Source organism: Metschnikowia bicuspidata, assembly GCF_001664035.1.
Source record: "Metschnikowia bicuspidata var. bicuspidata NRRL YB-4993 chromosome Unknown METBIscaffold_1, whole genome shotgun sequence".
Lineage (NCBI taxonomy): Eukaryota > Fungi > Ascomycota > Pichiomycetes > Serinales > Metschnikowiaceae > Metschnikowia > Metschnikowia bicuspidata.
The window spans coordinates 5,108,436-5,126,285 of NW_017387731.1; the positions used below are offsets into that span (position 1 = coordinate 5,108,436).

General features: G+C 44.6%; 7 protein-coding genes and 1 non-coding gene across 8 annotated transcripts; 6 read left to right on the plus strand and 2 right to left on the minus strand.

Annotated features, from left to right (window-relative positions):
* The first annotated feature begins 3,063 nt into the window (after window positions 1-3,063).
* Window positions 3,064-4,567, plus strand: METBIDRAFT_30712 (uncharacterized protein). The gene has a single exon (XM_018855689.1). It carries the CDS (start codon window positions 3,085-3,087, stop codon window positions 4,075-4,077), a length of 993 nt encoding a protein of 330 aa, XP_018714917.1. The 5' UTR covers window positions 3,064-3,084; the 3' UTR covers window positions 4,078-4,567.
* Window positions 4,568-4,791: 224 nt separating this feature from the next.
* On the plus strand, window positions 4,792-6,040 carry METBIDRAFT_81719 (uncharacterized protein; the record flags this gene model as incomplete). Its single annotated transcript, XM_018859216.1, has 2 exons — window positions 4,792-5,173; window positions 5,366-6,040. The coding sequence occupies exons 1-2, from the start codon at window positions 4,865-4,867 to the stop codon at window positions 6,038-6,040; spliced, it is 984 nt and encodes a 327-aa protein (XP_018714918.1). The 5' UTR covers window positions 4,792-4,864.
* Window positions 6,041-6,243: 203 nt separating this feature from the next.
* METBIDRAFT_t40 lies at window positions 6,244-6,336 on the minus strand. Its single transcript has one exon. It is a non-coding gene; the product is annotated as a tRNA-Arg (tRNA).
* Window positions 6,337-7,317: 981 nt separating this feature from the next.
* Window positions 7,318-8,166, minus strand: METBIDRAFT_35885 (uncharacterized protein; the record flags this gene model as incomplete). Its single annotated transcript, XM_018856665.1, has 1 exon — window positions 7,318-8,166. One exon carries the CDS (start codon window positions 8,164-8,166, stop codon window positions 7,318-7,320), a length of 849 nt encoding a protein of 282 aa, XP_018714919.1.
* A 1,313-nt stretch (window positions 8,167-9,479) lies between these two features.
* Window positions 9,480-10,355, plus strand: METBIDRAFT_38062 (Frag1/DRAM/Sfk1 family protein; the record flags this gene model as incomplete). Its single annotated transcript, XM_018856952.1, has 1 exon — window positions 9,480-10,355. The coding sequence occupies one exon, from the start codon at window positions 9,480-9,482 to the stop codon at window positions 10,353-10,355; it is 876 nt and encodes a 291-aa protein (XP_018714920.1).
* A 1,095-nt stretch (window positions 10,356-11,450) lies between these two features.
* METBIDRAFT_77230 (uncharacterized protein) lies at window positions 11,451-12,131 on the plus strand (the record flags this gene model as incomplete). Its single annotated transcript, XM_018858662.1, has 1 exon — window positions 11,451-12,131. The coding sequence occupies one exon, from the start codon at window positions 11,451-11,453 to the stop codon at window positions 12,129-12,131; it is 681 nt and encodes a 226-aa protein (XP_018714921.1).
* Window positions 12,132-14,305: 2,174 nt separating this feature from the next.
* On the plus strand, window positions 14,306-14,920 carry RPL15A (60S ribosomal protein eL15; the record flags this gene model as incomplete). The annotated part of the gene is made up of 1 exon (XM_018853804.1): window positions 14,306-14,920. One exon carries the CDS (start codon window positions 14,306-14,308, stop codon window positions 14,918-14,920), a length of 615 nt encoding a protein of 204 aa, XP_018714922.1.
* A 516-nt stretch (window positions 14,921-15,436) lies between these two features.
* Window positions 15,437-17,665, plus strand: ADE17 (bifunctional phosphoribosylaminoimidazolecarboxamide formyltransferase/IMP cyclohydrolase). The gene has a single exon (XM_018854344.1). It carries the CDS (start codon window positions 15,839-15,841, stop codon window positions 17,606-17,608), a length of 1,770 nt encoding a protein of 589 aa, XP_018714923.1. The 5' UTR covers window positions 15,437-15,838; the 3' UTR covers window positions 17,609-17,665.
* Window positions 17,666-17,850: the final 185 nt, after the last annotated feature.

A 17,850-nucleotide genomic window follows, 5' to 3' on the forward strand; every position in this document is an offset into this window, starting at 1 on the left:
GAAGAAATGCCACAGAATTCTCTTTTCCCCGTCAACACATGAAATCACTACAAATAATCATTTTTCATCTCAATTAGGATATTTTAATTTTACGGATGCCTATGACTCAGTCCAGTCGCATCGCGGCTACTGATCCCAACTTTTTCTTGAGGCGCAGCAATTCAGGCTCAAGGCGCACCAGAGTTTGACTCATTTCTTCAAGTGAAGCATGAAAAAAGGCTCTGTAAAGAACTTTCAGCATTCTGAGCTGTGGCATTCGCAGCAACCATGGTGAGTCTCTTCTACATTCTTGGGCCCATTTGTAAGTCACCTAAAAGTTATACTACGATTACTAGAGAGTGAGGGAAGAATTAAATAGATGGACACCGCCGTATATACAATTAAAAAAACCCAGTCGAAAATGCAAAGAGGAATCATAAATAGAGCACAAACCTGGTCAAGTCAAATAATATGGGAGCAAACATTTCATGCTCCTAGTATGGTTTGGGAGTGGCTGGCTCGTCGAAATCGTCGTCACTGTCGTCATTGACCAAATCAGGCAAACCAAGTAGATCATCGAGCGTCTCTTTACCCGTGAGATAGTTCACCTTCAGCTTTGCCGCATGGGGTAGTTCCAAGTCTAAACTGACCCGCAAGTTACGGAAAACATTAACAGCAATTGTTGTGGCCACATAGATGCCTAGGAGTGTAGCTGCACAGCACTTCATTATATTGGTGGGGATTCAAGTTGATGGATTTGATAATTAGGATGTTTCTTGAGGAGCAGAGAAACTTTTCTGATTGTTGTGTTGCAGGTTGCCCCGGAAAACTTGGAGTAGCAGCAGGTCGTTTCGCTGGATTAACGGTATGGTACGGGGTGTTTTTTTCTCCCAACTTTTATTGCTCCTGGATTTTAACCCCAGCCTTCCCTGTATGCTCGCTTAGGGCTCGGCTTATCATTGCTACATTCATCAAGTGCAGAACAAGCTTCTATATTAGACTCATCCCTTAAAAGGTATTCATAACTGGAATAAAGTCAAAAACAGTTGTTAAAACAGACAAAATGTTTTATTATTTGCGCATTAAATGTTGTGATTGGTGAATCGAATGACGCCTGGATGCTAAGCTTCGCACGCATATTTGAGGCCTGCTAAATGAATCAGGTCTGCACAGTCTAAAGGTGCATGTTAGGAAATAATGATCTGATTAGCTAATCGCTAGAGTCAGTGGATTGTGAGATAAATGAGTTTCCTATACGCTCACTGAAAATTTTCTTTCTGGTGTTCACCATGTGACTACAGTGAACCTGCAATTGTTTTTTTTTCACAGAACTTTATTTTCTCTAGAAACCAAGAAGATACCGCTGCCTTCGCCTGGAACTTTGTTGTCATAAGCTCGTAATACCGTACAACAAGTTACATCAAATTTTGGACAGCAAAACCAGATCATGCGTTGAACTGTATGAGTCTTTTTTTTTTGACACCAACAATTGAAGGGCTCTTTTTAAAGATTTTGATTGTCTCGGTTGTATATCCAGCCCATAGCCCGAAGTACTTCGATATTGACGATTGCCACGGGTTTGATTCACGATGTCCCATGGCTTTTTCATTGTACTCTATACATTCCACAAAACGACAGATAGATGATAAAATCCATGAATCATAATGATTAGGGACAAATGCTTCGGAAGAATACGGGAATCAACGCTTATAACATGGCCAGATGTATTTTCTTCTTGAGAACTAGAGCAATGCAAAAACACGTAAATTATGCGGACTTTTAAACTTCAGAATTTCAAGAATCTCGTCACAGCTGTCTCATTCAGCAAAACATCCATGTCAGTGTAAATGGTATTCTCCTTCTATACCAGAATCACAGGTGATCTAGACTTTCACATCTTACGAAAACGTCAATATTTCGAATGATAAGGGCTTCAAGTTGAAAAAAAAAATATGAATGAGTTCTATTCAGCTTCACGAGAACCCGTCATTTATTCTCTCCATCCTAATCGCAATTCGGCTCCATGTTTTAAGACGGTTTGAAGATTACAACCTCAGACGCGAGGACATCACGTGAGCTTAACGACGATGCCCTGCCTCAGATTCAGGCTGCATCATCTCACAACCTGTCAAAACGATCTGAAGCGCCTATTTAAATTGAAGAGCATATCTCAGAACTTTCTGCATAAAATTCTCTATGGGTCTATGAATTTCGGAGTATTGCATGATTAATCTTTGTCAAGTTGTACGACTTGGGCCATCACTGCTGAGATTTTTCTTTGGTCAATGTTCCTCTGGCGTGTACCTAAACACAATTGTGGATCAAACCCATCTCTACTCTACATCTATAAAGAAAAACGATAGAGCAAAAGCAAAAGCTGTCAAAAGCAGGAAAACACATTCCCTTACAAGAAAAACTCCGGTCCATGAAACGAATATAGGCTCCCAATCAACTAAAACTAAATTAGGATGCAAAGAAGAGACATCGAAATTGAAGAAAACACGAAAAAGTCGAAGTGACAGTTCAAAAAGAAGCTTCTCATTTTATCAGAGGATAGAATTCAGAGCTAAGCAAGATCTTCAGGAGAGACACGCTCGGTATGACACATTGAAGTTGCTAACATCAGCTAACCCACAAAATCTGACAAGCTCGTCGAATAGATCGAATGGCATGAAAGTCTCGACCAGCTCAAGCGCATTAGCTCCGCATGGCATTGAAGAGCAGAAAAAAGGTCATCAACGGGACTTAAGGCTCGGCCAAAAGCAGGCAGCGAAAGAGAAACCAGCTTCATACTCGTCCATCCAAGGAAACAAAAGAACGCATCACAAAACGCAGGGAAGTAGTGAACTCACATATGAGGCGTTGCAAACTTACATGACACGAGTTTGTCAAAACGTGATTCTTGAAGAGAAAATGAACGCACCCCCTTCGAAGATTTTGACTTCCAGCGACTTTGATTTGGTATGGTATGAAGAGCCAGGAAATACACCCAAAGCATTTTCCCTCAAAATTTTGCTAACACCGCAGTTCTTGAAAAGATATATTTCGGAAAAAATACAAAAGGTGGGTGTAAAGCCGCTATACGTGGGCCAAACTTTGATGCTTATGGCTGATAATAATAGGACATGGTATTGCATTGTTACATCCTCTGAAATAGAGCAATCTGGCTCAAAAAACTACAAAGACTACTTCTCAAGTGAAAACCCCAGTTTTTTGAAGGTAGATGTTCAGCTATTTCACTTCAATGTCGACTCGTTACCTGTTAAGGCTGACGTTAGCAAGCTCAAAATTTTACCTGCATCTGTCCCACTGAGCAGAATGTTCAAAGCGTTGGCTGAAATCAAAAAATCCGACTTTCGTGATATAATCTTGGGTAAAAGTATGGTCACGCGAAGTCTCGACGAAGTCATTCCTGATTTAGTTCATGACAGATCAAGAAAATCAAAACTAGTACAGTCCATTTTGAAAAATCCCGTGACTATTGTCCCCAAGGTTCAAAATGTCACCTCTGAGGATGCAACTTTGGAGGTGGTCAAGGAGTTGTTGGAAAATAGGATACATCCTATACTTGTGGTCAGCACATCTAATGTGATATTGGACAAGATTGCCCAAAAAATGCTTCCAACGTACAAAAATTCCATCGTGCGGATTGTTGCTTCAACTAAGGAATTTCAGTATAACAGGGGGCATAAAATTCTGTCGGTATGCTTACATAATATGGTGTATGATGCAATGTCCCCAAGGATAAAGAGTTTCATTAGAAAGATGCGGGATACGAAGAGTTCTCTATCATGGAGCGAGTATCGAGATATGAAGTCTGCACAAATTCCACATTTTAGTCGAATACTTTCCGAGAGAGACGTCATATTCACTACTCCCGTTAGTGCAGGCAGTCCGTATTTTAAGGACTACACCAAGAAGCCCATTGTTGTCATGGACGACGCAAGTCAATCTTCAGAGGTTTCAACCTTGATCCCACTCCTTCTCAGTGGAGTTCTGAGATTTGTCTTCATTGGCGAACCGCGAGATACAGGCACCTTTTCTCAAGTCCCAGACATGTCATTCTCTCACTTCCAGAAAGTGCTCAATGGTATGTGAGTGGGGCGATGAGTAAGCAAAGTCGGATTTTTTCTCGGGACGTTTTTGCAGTGTCTCTTTATCTCCTTCATGAAGGCAATATATACCACGTATGGATGGAACAAATTATGTAACTTTTTACCAATTAGAAGAGCAACGTATATTTACATTGTGTACGTTAATGATGAATCCACATGGCTATGATATTGGTTCAGGATGGACGCGACATCTGATAGCAGAGACAGGAAGTCTTTGTGAAGAAACATGTCCTGTAAACATCACGTGCTTTCCATTTCACAATTATTGGGAGCTTTACGGAACAATTGTGTATGAGTTGCATTGTTTTGACAGATCAGCCGCAATTAAATCGGAACTCCGGGAGCTTTCTGCAGACTCAGTCTGTGAAGGGAAACTCTAAGCGAGTAACAGGGCGATTTCAAATTATATCGAGTAGCTTACATCCGCTGATATCAAGGCAAGTATATGGGTACTCCAAATATTAACGAACAAGTAAGAGAAACAAATAAGTGTCAGTCAAGATGCTCGCCTGATCCCGCGTATCCGAAAACTTAGTAGAATTCAGCTTTTCTTTCCATCACGTCGGCTCGGCAAACGAATACCGGCACATACGAATCTTTGGCGTCTCAAGGCGCGATGTCGGGCACATAGCGCCATTCGTGTTCGTATCTGAAGGCCGTGCATTTTGAACGAAGTGGCCGGATAATACTTTATAGACAGCTCGTGCTTTTCTTTTTCCCTGAGATTACATAGTTCTGGCGGTAGTAAGAGACTCTTTCAAACCTGCAAAATGGCCACGTTCTCTTTGCGGTTCCTCTCGCGGTTGATCACAATGCCCGTGGCAATTCTTGTTTCAGTTATCAAATATTATACCGTGGGCACAATATTCCAACGCACCAACAAAGAGTTCAAGGGTTCTCTCTACAAAAACACGCATTTGTGTGTTTTAAATCACTTGGCCAATAACTACACGCGCGATGATGTCGCTCTTTTCATGTATATGCCAGTGACAAGATTGTTCGAGAAGTTCAAACTGTCGCCTTTGACTGTGGGCCTCAACGGCTTTGGAGATAAAATCAACAACCGCACGTCGTGGATCGTACGTGCAAAAGATAACAAGGGGCCTAAGAAATCTGCTGTTCTTTTCTTGCATGGCGGCGGGTACTGCCTCAACATATTTGCTACGCAATTTGTGGGCATAACTGCGCTTTACTACGCGGTGCCCGAGCCAAAGAGATCAGACTTATCAATTGCCATTCTTGATTATTCTTTGACGTGCCACTAAAAAAAGTATCCCACCCAAATTAACGAAGCTATTGCAGCATATCGTGCCATGGTCGAGCAAGGCTATGACGACATTATTTTGGTGGGCGACTCGTGTGGTGTCAACCTCTCTGCTGCCGTGGCCCGCTTCATCGCCTACCTGGATGAGGCACGTGAACATTTCTCTAAGTTTACCGACTTTGACTGGGACTTCTCGCCCTTGCCTCAACCTCAAAATGTGGTTATGATTTCGCCTTGGCTAGAGCCATATACAAAGCCGGTGCTTGATCCCAACTTCGATTATTCGGGTGACTTAGGAGCACCAGACTCGACAATGGGAGATTGGTATATTGAAGGCTTGGATAAATCAGATGTTGCACCATTTGTTCGCTTCACAGATAATGATTATGCCTCTCAATGGGCCAATGTAGACTCGGTCAACGGAAAAGGAAGAACTTTGTATATATATGGTGAAAGAGAGCACCTTCGCCACGGTATCGAAAATTTCATCGATGTGATAACCAAAGACGGTGACGGAAAACTAGAGGTTTATGTTGAAGACGGTGGGATCCATGACGGATTGTTCTACGTGGAAAGTCTTGATTACATGTCTGCTCGGGGTGCGCAAAATGCTGTAGAAGGCAAGTTTGAAAGCAAATATGCATATTCATTAGTGGGAAAGTTCTTAGGAGAAGTCCTTTGAATCAGTATTGTGCGCGTATACGTGATAGTAATCAATACGACTTCTTATGCGGTTACATACAAGTAATGCGAAAGAGCTGTATAGTCTTTGAGAGATTAAAAAGTCCCCAAAATGAAACATAACACCAATTCCATTCAACTATGTGAATTAAACGACCTCAAATTTGACAGGCATTATCATAACATTGATTTAAAAAAAAGAAGCTTCCCCACCAGGAGTCGAACCTGGAATCTTCTGGTTCCAACAGAAGTGGTTACTTTCGTAGCCAGACGCCTTGACCATTGGGCCATGAGGAACGAAGCTTGACAAATGAAAATAGTAGTACAATATATTCACGCAACGCAAAGCGTATCTCGAATGGAAGTCTGATAGAACTTCAACATTTCTCGTGATATGTTGTTGATTTTAACTTAGAGAAGCTTTCGCGCAAAAACAGTTCCAGATCCAGGTGGTTTAAACGTCATATATATCACAGTAAATGACTTGTTTAGGTATTCTTCAGCCTGCTTGGTTGAAACAACTACAGAGAATTGCAAGATTCTTTCCAACACCAACTTCATGCCCATGGGAGCTTCCAAACTACAAGAGAAATGAAATAATCAGAGATACAGATCTATAAGCTGGCTTTAAACTGTTTCATTCTAAATGTTGCTCTCTTGATTAGAATTTACCAAACAAAGAAATGTATACGTGGAAAATGTTTTGTTCCTTTAATGATGTGTCTTCAGGGGAGAATATAATAAAACCAAAAGCAAGAAAACTTTATGACAGAAATATGATGATTACAGCTAAAGAAGTTATTTTTCATCTTCGCTTTGCTCGTGGAATATAGAGAGCACAAGAAAAGAATGACTGAAGCTCGTTACTGTCGAGCGACGCAAGTCTACTTTTGATGGTATAGTACAACTCTAAGTAAGAAATGCTTGCGTTTTCAATAAATAGCACAAGGCTTTTTGATATTGCTAGCCAAAGAAAGATCAACCTCATCGAATACACTTTAAGATGAAATAGACACTTCAAGATTACGCACACATGGTTCGTCCAAAGTATTTACGTCAAGAGATCCCCGATGCTTTACTAGAATGACTATACTCATTTTTAATAGCGGATCATTCTATATCTGGGACGTACTCTTGGTTCAGTATGAAACATGACACACGACAGTATTCCTATTGTACGTTGCCAAAGGCATTGCATCGAACGTTCACCTGTTTTAATTAAAATTTTAGTTATAGTGATCACAAACGTTCTTCTTAATTGCGATATATGCAATGTTCTTATGACTCAAGCTTAGCCATCAGTTTCTGAAGCGAAGTAAGCCAGTCTTTCTCAAGGTTGCTCAACTCCAAACCCGCAGGCAAGTTGATGAAGCCGCCGTCGATCTCGATTCGAGGTAAGCCATCCACGTAGCGTAAGGCATGAGACTTCTCACTGCGTACAGTTGATGGCAACAGGAGAACGTCTTCTTTGTCCTTTTCGGTATCTTCTAACGGCTTCCCCATGATTCCTCCGGACCACCAGTACGAAGGATAGCTTCTCAAAATGTTACCAAAAATACAGGCTACAGCAACCATGACTACAGAGGAAACCAACTGAGCAGGGAGATACCACCAGCTCATTCTCTGAATCTCCTCACTTGTGCATGGAAGCAAGGCAGAAGCTCCACCAGGAGGATGCACACAGTTGAAAATGGACATTGCTACTGACAGTATAGCCACACTTAAGGCTCCCCCAGCCCAGTAATTGTCTCTGCCGGCAGAAGACAACAGAAACAATTTTTGCACGCAAAGACCAATCAACGACGAGAGAAACTGGCCCATAATCACGTTCCGCGGCTGTGCCAAAGGAGAGCCGTTCGCATTAAAGCAGAGAATTGCAGAGGCACCATAACTGGCAATGATAAGCGGGGCGTTGTGGTCAGAAAAAACAGTGTGCGTTTTGAAAATGGCTTCGATGACTGCGATCCCGCAAAATGTGGAGACGAGAATCTCGAGCCATAGCCATAGATCCGACACCGGCCGTGGTGTAGACCCACCAAGGAATCTGGCCACAGGGCTTGGAAGTCGTGATACTTGGCTTGGCCATAAGTAGCGATTTATTGCGTCGTCTATAGTGAATTTGAACATGTGCCCCGCAATGACTAATCACGAGGTGACCGTCCGAATACATATACGTATGTACTGCACACGTGCCGTGATCTTGACTTTGACGCATCAGTGTCGCATTGAAGATTTATATAACGAAAGGGTTAGTTGCGCGGTGCTCTGGGGCTAGTTTCCTGGGCCCTGGAAAGTCTTGTCCGCTTATTTCTGACCTCCATCCTTTAGTTGTTCACTGGCTTAACTTGTATTTTTTTATTCCAATTTTGCCGAAGGTTTTCTTGGTAGCAGACAGAAGATTTTTTAGTAGGTGATCCTAGAGCCACTGAGAAACATAGCTACGTGCATGACAAAACCGAATGTGCTTAAATGGAGGTGGATAGGGCAGCTGTGAAATTTGCAAACGCGTTGTCGTTGCCTACTCCGAGTTCAAGTACCAGTTAAGGCGAAAACCCATAGAAGCCACTCAGTTGCATGGTAGCCTAGCCAATTCCAAGCACTTAGGCAGAGAGACTACCCGCGTACTTGTCTATCAGAAAAACTTGCGTGAACTTCTTGTCATATCGGCGTGGTCAGAATAAGGAACTACTTGTCAGCTTCGGTACTCCCTGTCAGCATTTTCCCTCCAAAAGCTGTGCATGAAATGATGGTTTCGCGCTTCATGTATAGACACTCCAGCCAGAGTTCAAATCGAATTTGGGTTCAAACAACTCCACAAAGTGTGTGCAGCTATTGCCTGTTGTTGTTCATTATTGTTGATTGTTATACATTATTGTTCATTGTTTTTCATTATTGTTCATCATTGTTCATTGCTGTTCATTATTGGTCAATATTGGACTTCATTGGTTTTTATGGGTCATTATTAGGCGGCTTGCGCAGGTCTTTTGGGCTATGGATCGAGACAGCCTCGGACGTAGCGCGGCAATAGGCAAACCGCAGCAAAAAAAAATCAAAGCAGCGGCCATATATAATGGTTGATCCTACTGCTCATATAATACATTGAGACCAGCAACATACTTCTGGAGAGTTTATGAAGCTGTATTTATAATTCAAGTATCGTTTGCACTTGGTTTTGCCTTTATCCTGACATGTCTTTGTAGCTTTAGTAATCTTTCAGCGCACTGCCTTCTTGCTGCGCCTTTACTCGTATGACCTCATGCGCCATATGCCGTCATATGACATTCCTCGACGAGGTAAACTTGCCGCCAGCTATTGATATATGGTAACAAAACCCCTGGCCTGCCTTCTTCCTCAGGTCTAACCACGACTTTTCTGTTGATTACCAGTCAAATTAAGAGGGTAAACAACACACCGCTGACCTATTTATTCAAAGCCTCAAAATGACTGCCAGACTACTAAGATTCAAGAAGATCCACTATTATTGCATCCCGCTCATCGCTCTCGTAGTTTGGTGGGGCATGCTCATAGCTATGTTGGCATACTGGGGTGCACAAGGAAGACCAATATATGCCTTCATGAATGGTGATACTCAAAGTCTCGTATACATCAGTGATATTGGGGCTACAAACCTCAATCCTTTATTCATAGCGTGCACTGGGTTTCAATTAATCTTTTTCGTTGGAACATTGGTGATGGAGTACGTTTTGCGCAGAGCACATAAACTACAGCCTTATGTTTCTTCCAAGCAACCTATTTTCGCCATCATCAGTATCATTCTGGCCGTGATCGGAGAATTGGGAATCTTGATGGTGGCGATATTCAAGACCGACACATATCATAGTGTCCACATGGCTATGGTAGGTGTTTTCATTTTCTTCGTTTTCTGGGCGTGTTTCTTCAATTTCTTGAATTCCTTCATCTTTGGCAACTTCCCACAAAGGTTACATCCAAATCATGAGCGTGTCATTTTTGGCAAGCATAAGTGGCTGAACCTCTACATGGTTTCCTTCTTCGCCAAGCTTGTGTGGCTTATAGCTGCCGTTGCTTTTGCTATCGCTTTCGGTGTTTTAATGAAAGAAGGTAATGACACATTGTCGGCTGTGTTTGAGTGGACCATTTCTTTCTGGTACGGGGTTTTGCTTGTTTTCTGGTCAATGGATCTCTTTCCTTCTGCGGTGAAACATTATAGAATACGTCATCCCGAGAAGTATGATGAAAAGTTTGTTGACAACCATATGTCACCTTCTATCCTATCGAACTCTGGCCTGGCTGATGGAGACCATGAGTCCACTTTGCAAGGTTCCGGATCAGCATAGTTGGGCATATAGTTGTGAGTGAATACATAATCGGGTGTCTTAATAGAATAGGGGCCAATGGCCATTACAGACCTATACGAGCACGCCTCCTCATTTGGAGAGTAGATCAAATAAATTCGAGGATACAAAAAAGGAGCGCCACCATGTTGATGAAGTTACCAAAGCTCGTGTTGAAATCAAAAACCTGATCTGTATGATCATCTCCTTCCGGGCATCGTGTTCAGGAGCCAAATTGAGCTGTCTACGGCTGTATTTGTTGCAGTACTGATACGGATCAAAATAGATCACGAAATTTGGTCGTTTTCTCTGACTCCGAGAATGGGTTATGGATGAGACATCGAAGACACGCTATATTTCAAAGTCTATAGCATCACGTCTGGTTTGATATCATCATGCATAGATCGAGCTTTCCAATTTGACACACAATCAATCTTCATGCAAGACGACCTTTCGATTCAGACTCCACATAAAAATTGCCTACGCTTTGCGCAGCGCGCTTTTCGAAACAAGGGATACGGCCGGTCAGTTGCAGGATCAAGAGAAGAGCTCCCACTGCCTGCGCCCTATAATATGATATTTTTTGTGGGAAAAAAATCCAAATGTATAAATATATTTCAGGCAACTGCTTGTTCAAGAGTATTAAGAGTACCATGTGTATCCTCAAATAAAAAGAACTTTTCAAAAAGGATCTGAAATCATGGAGCAGACATTTGAGAGCTGGCATTTAATAGTCCCATCTTTATATTGAGAATAGATGTCACCGGCTCCGGTCGCTAATTTGCGCGTTGGCAAAGAGCTTACTTGATACGTATATACGCCTGTCAGACCACAACCCATCTTTTCATGTGCAATTAGATGTAACATTGAAGAGAGAAATTTTGGATGAATCCGCCTCATTTTCAGCCGCGTTTTGCCCAAGAACTAGTGGACTATCTCCTACCATACAACTGCACCATATAGTGTGCATATAATGAGAGACTTGTACTCAAGCAGTTGCCTCACTTCTCCCTTGCTACGGAGATTGTAGACCAAATAATTAAGAGATTTATCACAACTTGCTTCGTATTCTGCTCAAAAATTAAATACACTTGAACAATGTCATGTATGATATTTGGAACCACCGGCTTGTGTGGTAAGGCGTTCTTGGAAACCGCTGAAAAGTCTAGCTGTTTCTCAGCCATTACATCAATTACGAGACGGCCCATCAATTCCACCAGCCAAAAGATCAAGGAAATTGTCGAGGAAGACACAGACAAGTATGTCAATATCATTAACGATGAAAAACCATCAATAGTCTTCTCTGGTTTGGCCACCACGCGTGGTGCAGCAGGCTCAGCAAAGGCGTTTGTGGATATTGACCATGGCATAAATTTGAAGATAGCACAAGCTTCCAAAGACGCTGGTGTCAATACTTTTATCATTGTTTCTTCTGTTGGTGCTTCTGCTCTGTCTCCGTTTCTTTACTTCAAGACAAAGGGCCGCCTTGAGGACGATATCATCGCATTGAAGTTTCCCAGAACTATCATCTTACGTCCAGGCCCTTTAATTGGTCAAAGAGAAGCATCAAAAGGTTTTGGTAACGATCTCAGCTCAGCTGTGTTCAAACACATTCATGGTACATTTTTGGGAAGAAACATTTTTTACCCGATAAAGGCGTCGGAGGTCGCTTCTGCTGCAGTCTCGTTGATTCAGACCCCTCCCCAGGAATCTTCTGAGCCTCAAGTCATGATTGTTGGTGGAAGGGAGCTCCTCGATGTTGCGCTGTCTCAAAACTAAATATTCGTAGCTTCTCAAATGGAACATGCTCATTATACTGACGTTATTTCTGCTAATATCAGTAGAACAATATTCGCACCATTGCTTGACATCAACATATAAATTTTCATTTCCGTCCAAATCGATACCTCTTGTGGTTGCGCACTCTCAGCCGAAGTAGCAAGTTAGAGGAAAGGCTCCTTAAAACAAGATATATTAGCCTTAGAATCTGAGAGTCTTTGGGCATGGATATCTTGTACATCTTTCGGCTTGAGTAGAAAGGAGATGGAACTCATATACATCTGGTTAGACAGTATGGATCAGACGATGATATTGATTTCTCCCTGCCGAAATCAAATCTTGCCATTCAACGTTGCAAAGCAATTTGATGAATTTCGTCAAAAAGATCTCATAACTCATGTAACTGCTGTGATATTTATACTCCTTTACAAACTTGGATTCCATAGCTTAAGTGTTGTTATTTACTTGATATCTCTAAATGAATTGGTGCATTCTGAGATACGAACAGACGATTGCAGCTATACATATGTAAAATATTAAACAGTCAATAGGACTGCTTTATGTCAGCTTTCTCAAGTTACAATAGATTATTCGTATCAAAAGTCATGCTGCAACACGACTTTCACATCTTGCGTTCGTTGATTGCTACAGGCAATGATTCTTGAGGTGTTTTTGGCGTCTGACTTTTCCAAGTACGCAAGACTCATTTACTCACACCACCTTCGTGTTCAAGCTCAAATCAACTTTGGGTGACCTCATTTTCCCTTCCAATGTAATATAACATGTATTGCTTTGAAACAAGGCAGGGAGAGCTTGCTCAATAATTTTTCAACTCACACAATTTTGTGCTTGAGGCCCTAAAATTTTACAAGTATTTAAAGCACAGAGTTTGTAATATAGAGCAATGAGTCCAACGATTCAAAGCCTCCCTAAACCGATATTCAAAAGACTCATTATCAATGGCACTGGAAACAAAGGCATAGTGCTTAGTCTGGTCCTATTTTGATTCAGCCTTAATATATTGACGAAATGAATTTTTATTGCATTTGTGTAGGATTACCAGATATAAGACTGTCGTGCAACTCTAAACCAAATGCAATGCTCGCCGATCTTACGCCAACCCAAAAAACTAACAAGTGATCCAAAAAATTGGTGGGTGTCTTTTTTTCGAAAATAAAGGAGGATGTACGCGACTTGCCTATAATATTATTTTCTGGTTGAAGACACGCATGATATACACCACCTTGGAGGCACATTTGCTATATTTTTGACACCTCGAGTCGTCGCCCGTTCTCGTGCTTAAAAAGAACTGCTAAGTTAATTTTTTAGCGTTTAATTTCATGCATAGACTTTTAGAAGGCTTCAGCTGAAGGCGGTGGTAATGAGACTTCCCAAACATATGCTTTGCTGGAAGACACTATACAGACGCCCTACAAACATGAGTTTTGTAACATCAAGTCCCGTCTACCGACTTAAACAATCAAGTGAGAGTAGTGAAAAAAATTGTACATCCTGTGATTGGACCAGACAAATAAGCGTGAGTCAAATAGTATTTATGGTTTTCGTTTCAAAAGAGATAAAGCCATGTTGCGAACTGTGTGTACTTGGTCTGTCTCGATGGGTATTTGCGGTGAGTCGAGCAGAAACAGCATGTTTGGTGGGATTGTTACAAGACTACTTCAGCAGGCCATATCAAGCCCTGCCATGTGTGAGCCCTGATGTCAGACAGCTGTTTATGAAGCGTAAGTCTTAGTCGACCAATATTTGATTCAGCCGCAGAAGTGAATTGGATGGTCGTATTAATTATAGAGTTCCTACGGAGAAATGCAAGATTCATGGCTGCGAAAGCGCGGTGTGCTTTGCTGCAGACTTCTGACACGAGTATGATATTGAGTCCAGCCACAGAATCCATCTCGAAGGCACGAGGTGCCGCATATTCCAAGCAGATTCCAGACTGAATTTAAGATTTCATTCTCCTGGCGTCCACGGACCCCGACATCAGCAGCAAGGTCGGAAATGTACACGTATCACGTGCGCGCATCTGGTCCCAGGGCTGATGCCCTAAGCACGACCCGAAGATGATACTGCACATAGAACGTGCGCGAGGGCATCCTGGAAAAAAAAACGGCGCAAAACTTTCACTTCCTTCTACTCCTCAGTAACACACAAACAAAATGGGTGCCTACAAATACTTGGAAGAGTTGCAAAGAAAGAAGCAATCTGATGTCTCCAGATTCTTGTTGAGAGTTAGATGTTGGGAGTACAGACAGAGAAACGTCATCCACAGAGCTTCTAGACCTTCCAGACCAGACAAGGCCAGAAGATTGGGTTACAAGGCCAAGCAAGGTTTCGTCATCTTCAGAATTAGAGTCAGAAGAGGTGGCAGAAAGAGACCTGTGCCAAAGGGTGCCACTTACGGTAAGCCAACCAACCAGGGTGTTACTCAATTGAAGTACCAAAAGTCCTTGAGAGTCACTGCCGAGGAGAGAGTTGGCAGAAGAGCTGCCAACTTGAGAGTGTTGAACTCTTACTGGGTCAACTCCGACTCCACCTACAAGTACTTTGAGGTCATCTTGGTCGACCCATCGCACAACGCCATCAGAAGAGACGCCAGATACAACTGGATCGTCAACCCAGTGCACAAGCGTAGAGAGGCCAGAGGTCTTACTTCTGCCGGTAAGCAATCCAGAGGTATCAACAAGGGTCACTTGTACAACAACACCAAGGCCGGCCGTCGCCACACTTGGAAGAAGCACAACACCTTGTCCTTGTGGAGATACAGAAAGTAAGCGCGCAGCCGTGCTTAGCTGGATGTTTTTGTTTCTTAGGCTTTTCTGGTGATTTTGAAGTAGTAGGCTTAATAAATGACGCTTTACCACGTTGGCTGTAGAACACATGTGCATCCGCCGAAGCCTCAGGTGTGTTGCCTAGGCTCGCCTGTGCGACCGGTCCTAGCACCCATTGCCCCCACGCTCATAACTTTGTAGTACCCAAGACACGGGCCCGGGGCATGAATCGACGACGGGCCGATTTCACGCGGATTCTGAACGCATCGAATCGGGCCCTTTAATTTTCTGCCGAGAAGAGTCATTCCCAGTCTGCTGGGGTGGTCGAGCCCCGCTGTGTGCAGTGCGGCGGCCTAATTTTTCGCCCGGTGAGGACTGAGTGGCTCGACCCAGATCCAAGGTCCGGCACAGGCTTGGTGATATTATGCCTGGAGCCCCCCACCAGATGTGCCACGAAACCCCAAAAATACGAGCGACACCGGTCGAGTTGCTTTTTTTGTCACACTTGCGCCGCCACCGGCATCCCCCGTTTTGACGGCAGCCCCACCAAAATCCGACAAGCCGCCCTCCACTGGTCCGCCGGCCTGGTACCCGAGTCACCGTTTGCGCGGAGCGGGCTTTCTGACTCCCGCGAATTAGGAGTGCACACCCGTGCCTCTAATTTCAATCTGTGGAAAATTCACCCAGAAAATTCCGCAACGTTTAAGACCCCAGATCCCTCTCAGATTGCGTGCGCCTGCCAGTGACTATCTTCCTCCTGAACCCGTGAACTCATCTTCACCACCAGTTGTCTTTTGCATCCCTCCAATCGCTGCCCGCTAGCTTTTGTCCCCCGCCCCCGTACCGGAGAAGAGAACCACCGTTTGCACCACCTGCTGCGCCTTATCTAGTCCAGACAACACCAGAATATCTACATCCATCATGCCCCACACAAAAACCGCTATTTTGTCCGTGTACAACAAGACGGGCTTGCTCGACTTGGCCAAGGGCTTGGCCAACGCCAACGTCAGAATCTTGGCCTCCGGCGGTACCGCCAAGATGGTCAGGGAAGCCGGGTTTCCCGTTGAGGATGTGTCGCTGATCACCCACGCCCCTGAGATGTTGGGCGGCAGAGTCAAGACCTTGCACCCCGCGGTGCACGGCGGTATCTTGGCCAGAAACATCGAGACCGACGAGGCCGACTTGTCCGCGCAGGGCATCGACAAGGTTGACTTCGTGGTGTGCAACTTGTACCCCTTCAAGGAGACCGTGTCCAAGGCCGCCGTGACCATTGAGGAGGCGGTCGAGGAGGTCGACATTGGCGGCGTGACTTTGTTGAGAGCCGCGGCCAAGAACCACGCCAGAGTCACCATCTTGTCCGACCCACAAGACTACTCGGTGTTCTTGCAGGAGTTGAAGGCCGGCGAGATCTCCAAGGACACCAGAAACAGATTGGCCTTGAAGGCCTTCGAGCATACCGCCGACTACGACGTTGCCATTTCCGACTTCTTCAGAAAGCAGTACGCCGAGAACATCTCCCAGATGCCTTTGAGATACGGCGCCAACCCCCACCAGAAGCCAGCCCAGGCCTACGTGTCCCAAGGCGAGTTGCCCTTCAAGGTTTTGGGCGGCTCCCCGGGCTACATCAACTTGTTGGACGCCTTGAACTCGTGGCCGTTGGTCAAGGAGTTGTCCGCCTCGTTGAACTTGCCTGCGGCTGCTTCCTTCAAGCACGTCTCGCCTGCCGGTGTCGCCGTTGGCTTGCCCTTGTCGGACGTCGAGAAGAAGATCTACTTCGTCGAGGACATTGAGAACTTGTCGCCATTGGCCAACGCGTACGCCAGAGCCAGAGGCGCTGACAGAATGTCCTCCTTCGGTGACTGGATCGCTTTGTCCAACATTGTCGATCTCCCAACCGCACAGATTATCTCCAAGGAGGTTTCCGACGGTGTCATTGCCCCTGGCTACTCCAAGGAGGCCTTGGAGATCTTGAAGAAGAAGAAGGGCGGCAAGTACTGCATCTTGAAGATCGACCCCAACTTCACCCCCGACAACCTCGAGTCCAGACAGGTCTACGGCATCACCTTGCAGCAGAAGAGAAACGACGCCATCATCAAGGGCTCCTCGTTCAAGGAAATCGTGTCCAAGAACAAGTCCTTGACCGAGCAAAGTATCGTTGACTTGACCGTTGCCACCATCGCCTTGAAGTACACGCAGTCCAACTCCGTGTGCTACGCCAAGAACGGTATGGTCATCGGCTTAGGCGCTGGCCAGCAGTCCAGAATCCACTGCACCAGATTGGCTGGCGACAAGGCCGACAACTGGTGGTTGAGACAGCACCCTAGAGTGTTGGGCTTCAAGTGGGCCAAGGGCGTCAAGAGACCTGAGAAGTCCAACGCCATCGACTTGTACGTGTCGGGCCAGATTCCTAAGTCCGAGCCTGAGAAGACCGAGTACGAGAGCAAGTTCTCCGAGCTTCCTGAGCCTTTGACCGAGGAAGAGAGAACCGAGTGGTTGAACAAGATGTCTGAGGTCGCCTTGTCCTCGGATGCGTTCTTCCCATTCCCAGACAATGTCTACAGAGCCGCCAAGTCCGGCGTCAAGTACGTGGCTGCGCCTTCCGGATCTGTCATGGACAAGGCCGTGTTCGCGGCCGCCGACTCGAACGACATGGTGTACGTGGAGAACCCAATCCGTTTGTTCCACCACTAAGTCTAATTCTACTGCGCGGCAGCGTCTCGCGCTGCCGCGTTTTCCTTGCACCCCCCAAGAATATACTCCTTCCGTATCCACTCCCGAATGTAGGCTCGGTCGCTTGCGGCTAATTAGACGGTTCTGCCGGAACCACGCACCCATTGCGTCCGCGCGACAGGCACATCCATACATCCGCGCGCGCCTTTTCCTACCGTGAACGTGTCGTGGCCGTGCAGCGAAAAGACACCTACACCGATACG

Coding starts and splice junctions, on each gene's coding strand:
- METBIDRAFT_30712 (XM_018855689.1), top strand. CDS start 3,085: ATGGCTGATAATAATAGGACATGGTATTGCATTGTTACATCCTCTGAA.
- ADE17 (XM_018854344.1), top strand. CDS start 15,839: ATGCCCCACACAAAAACCGCTATTTTGTCCGTGTACAACAAGACGGGC.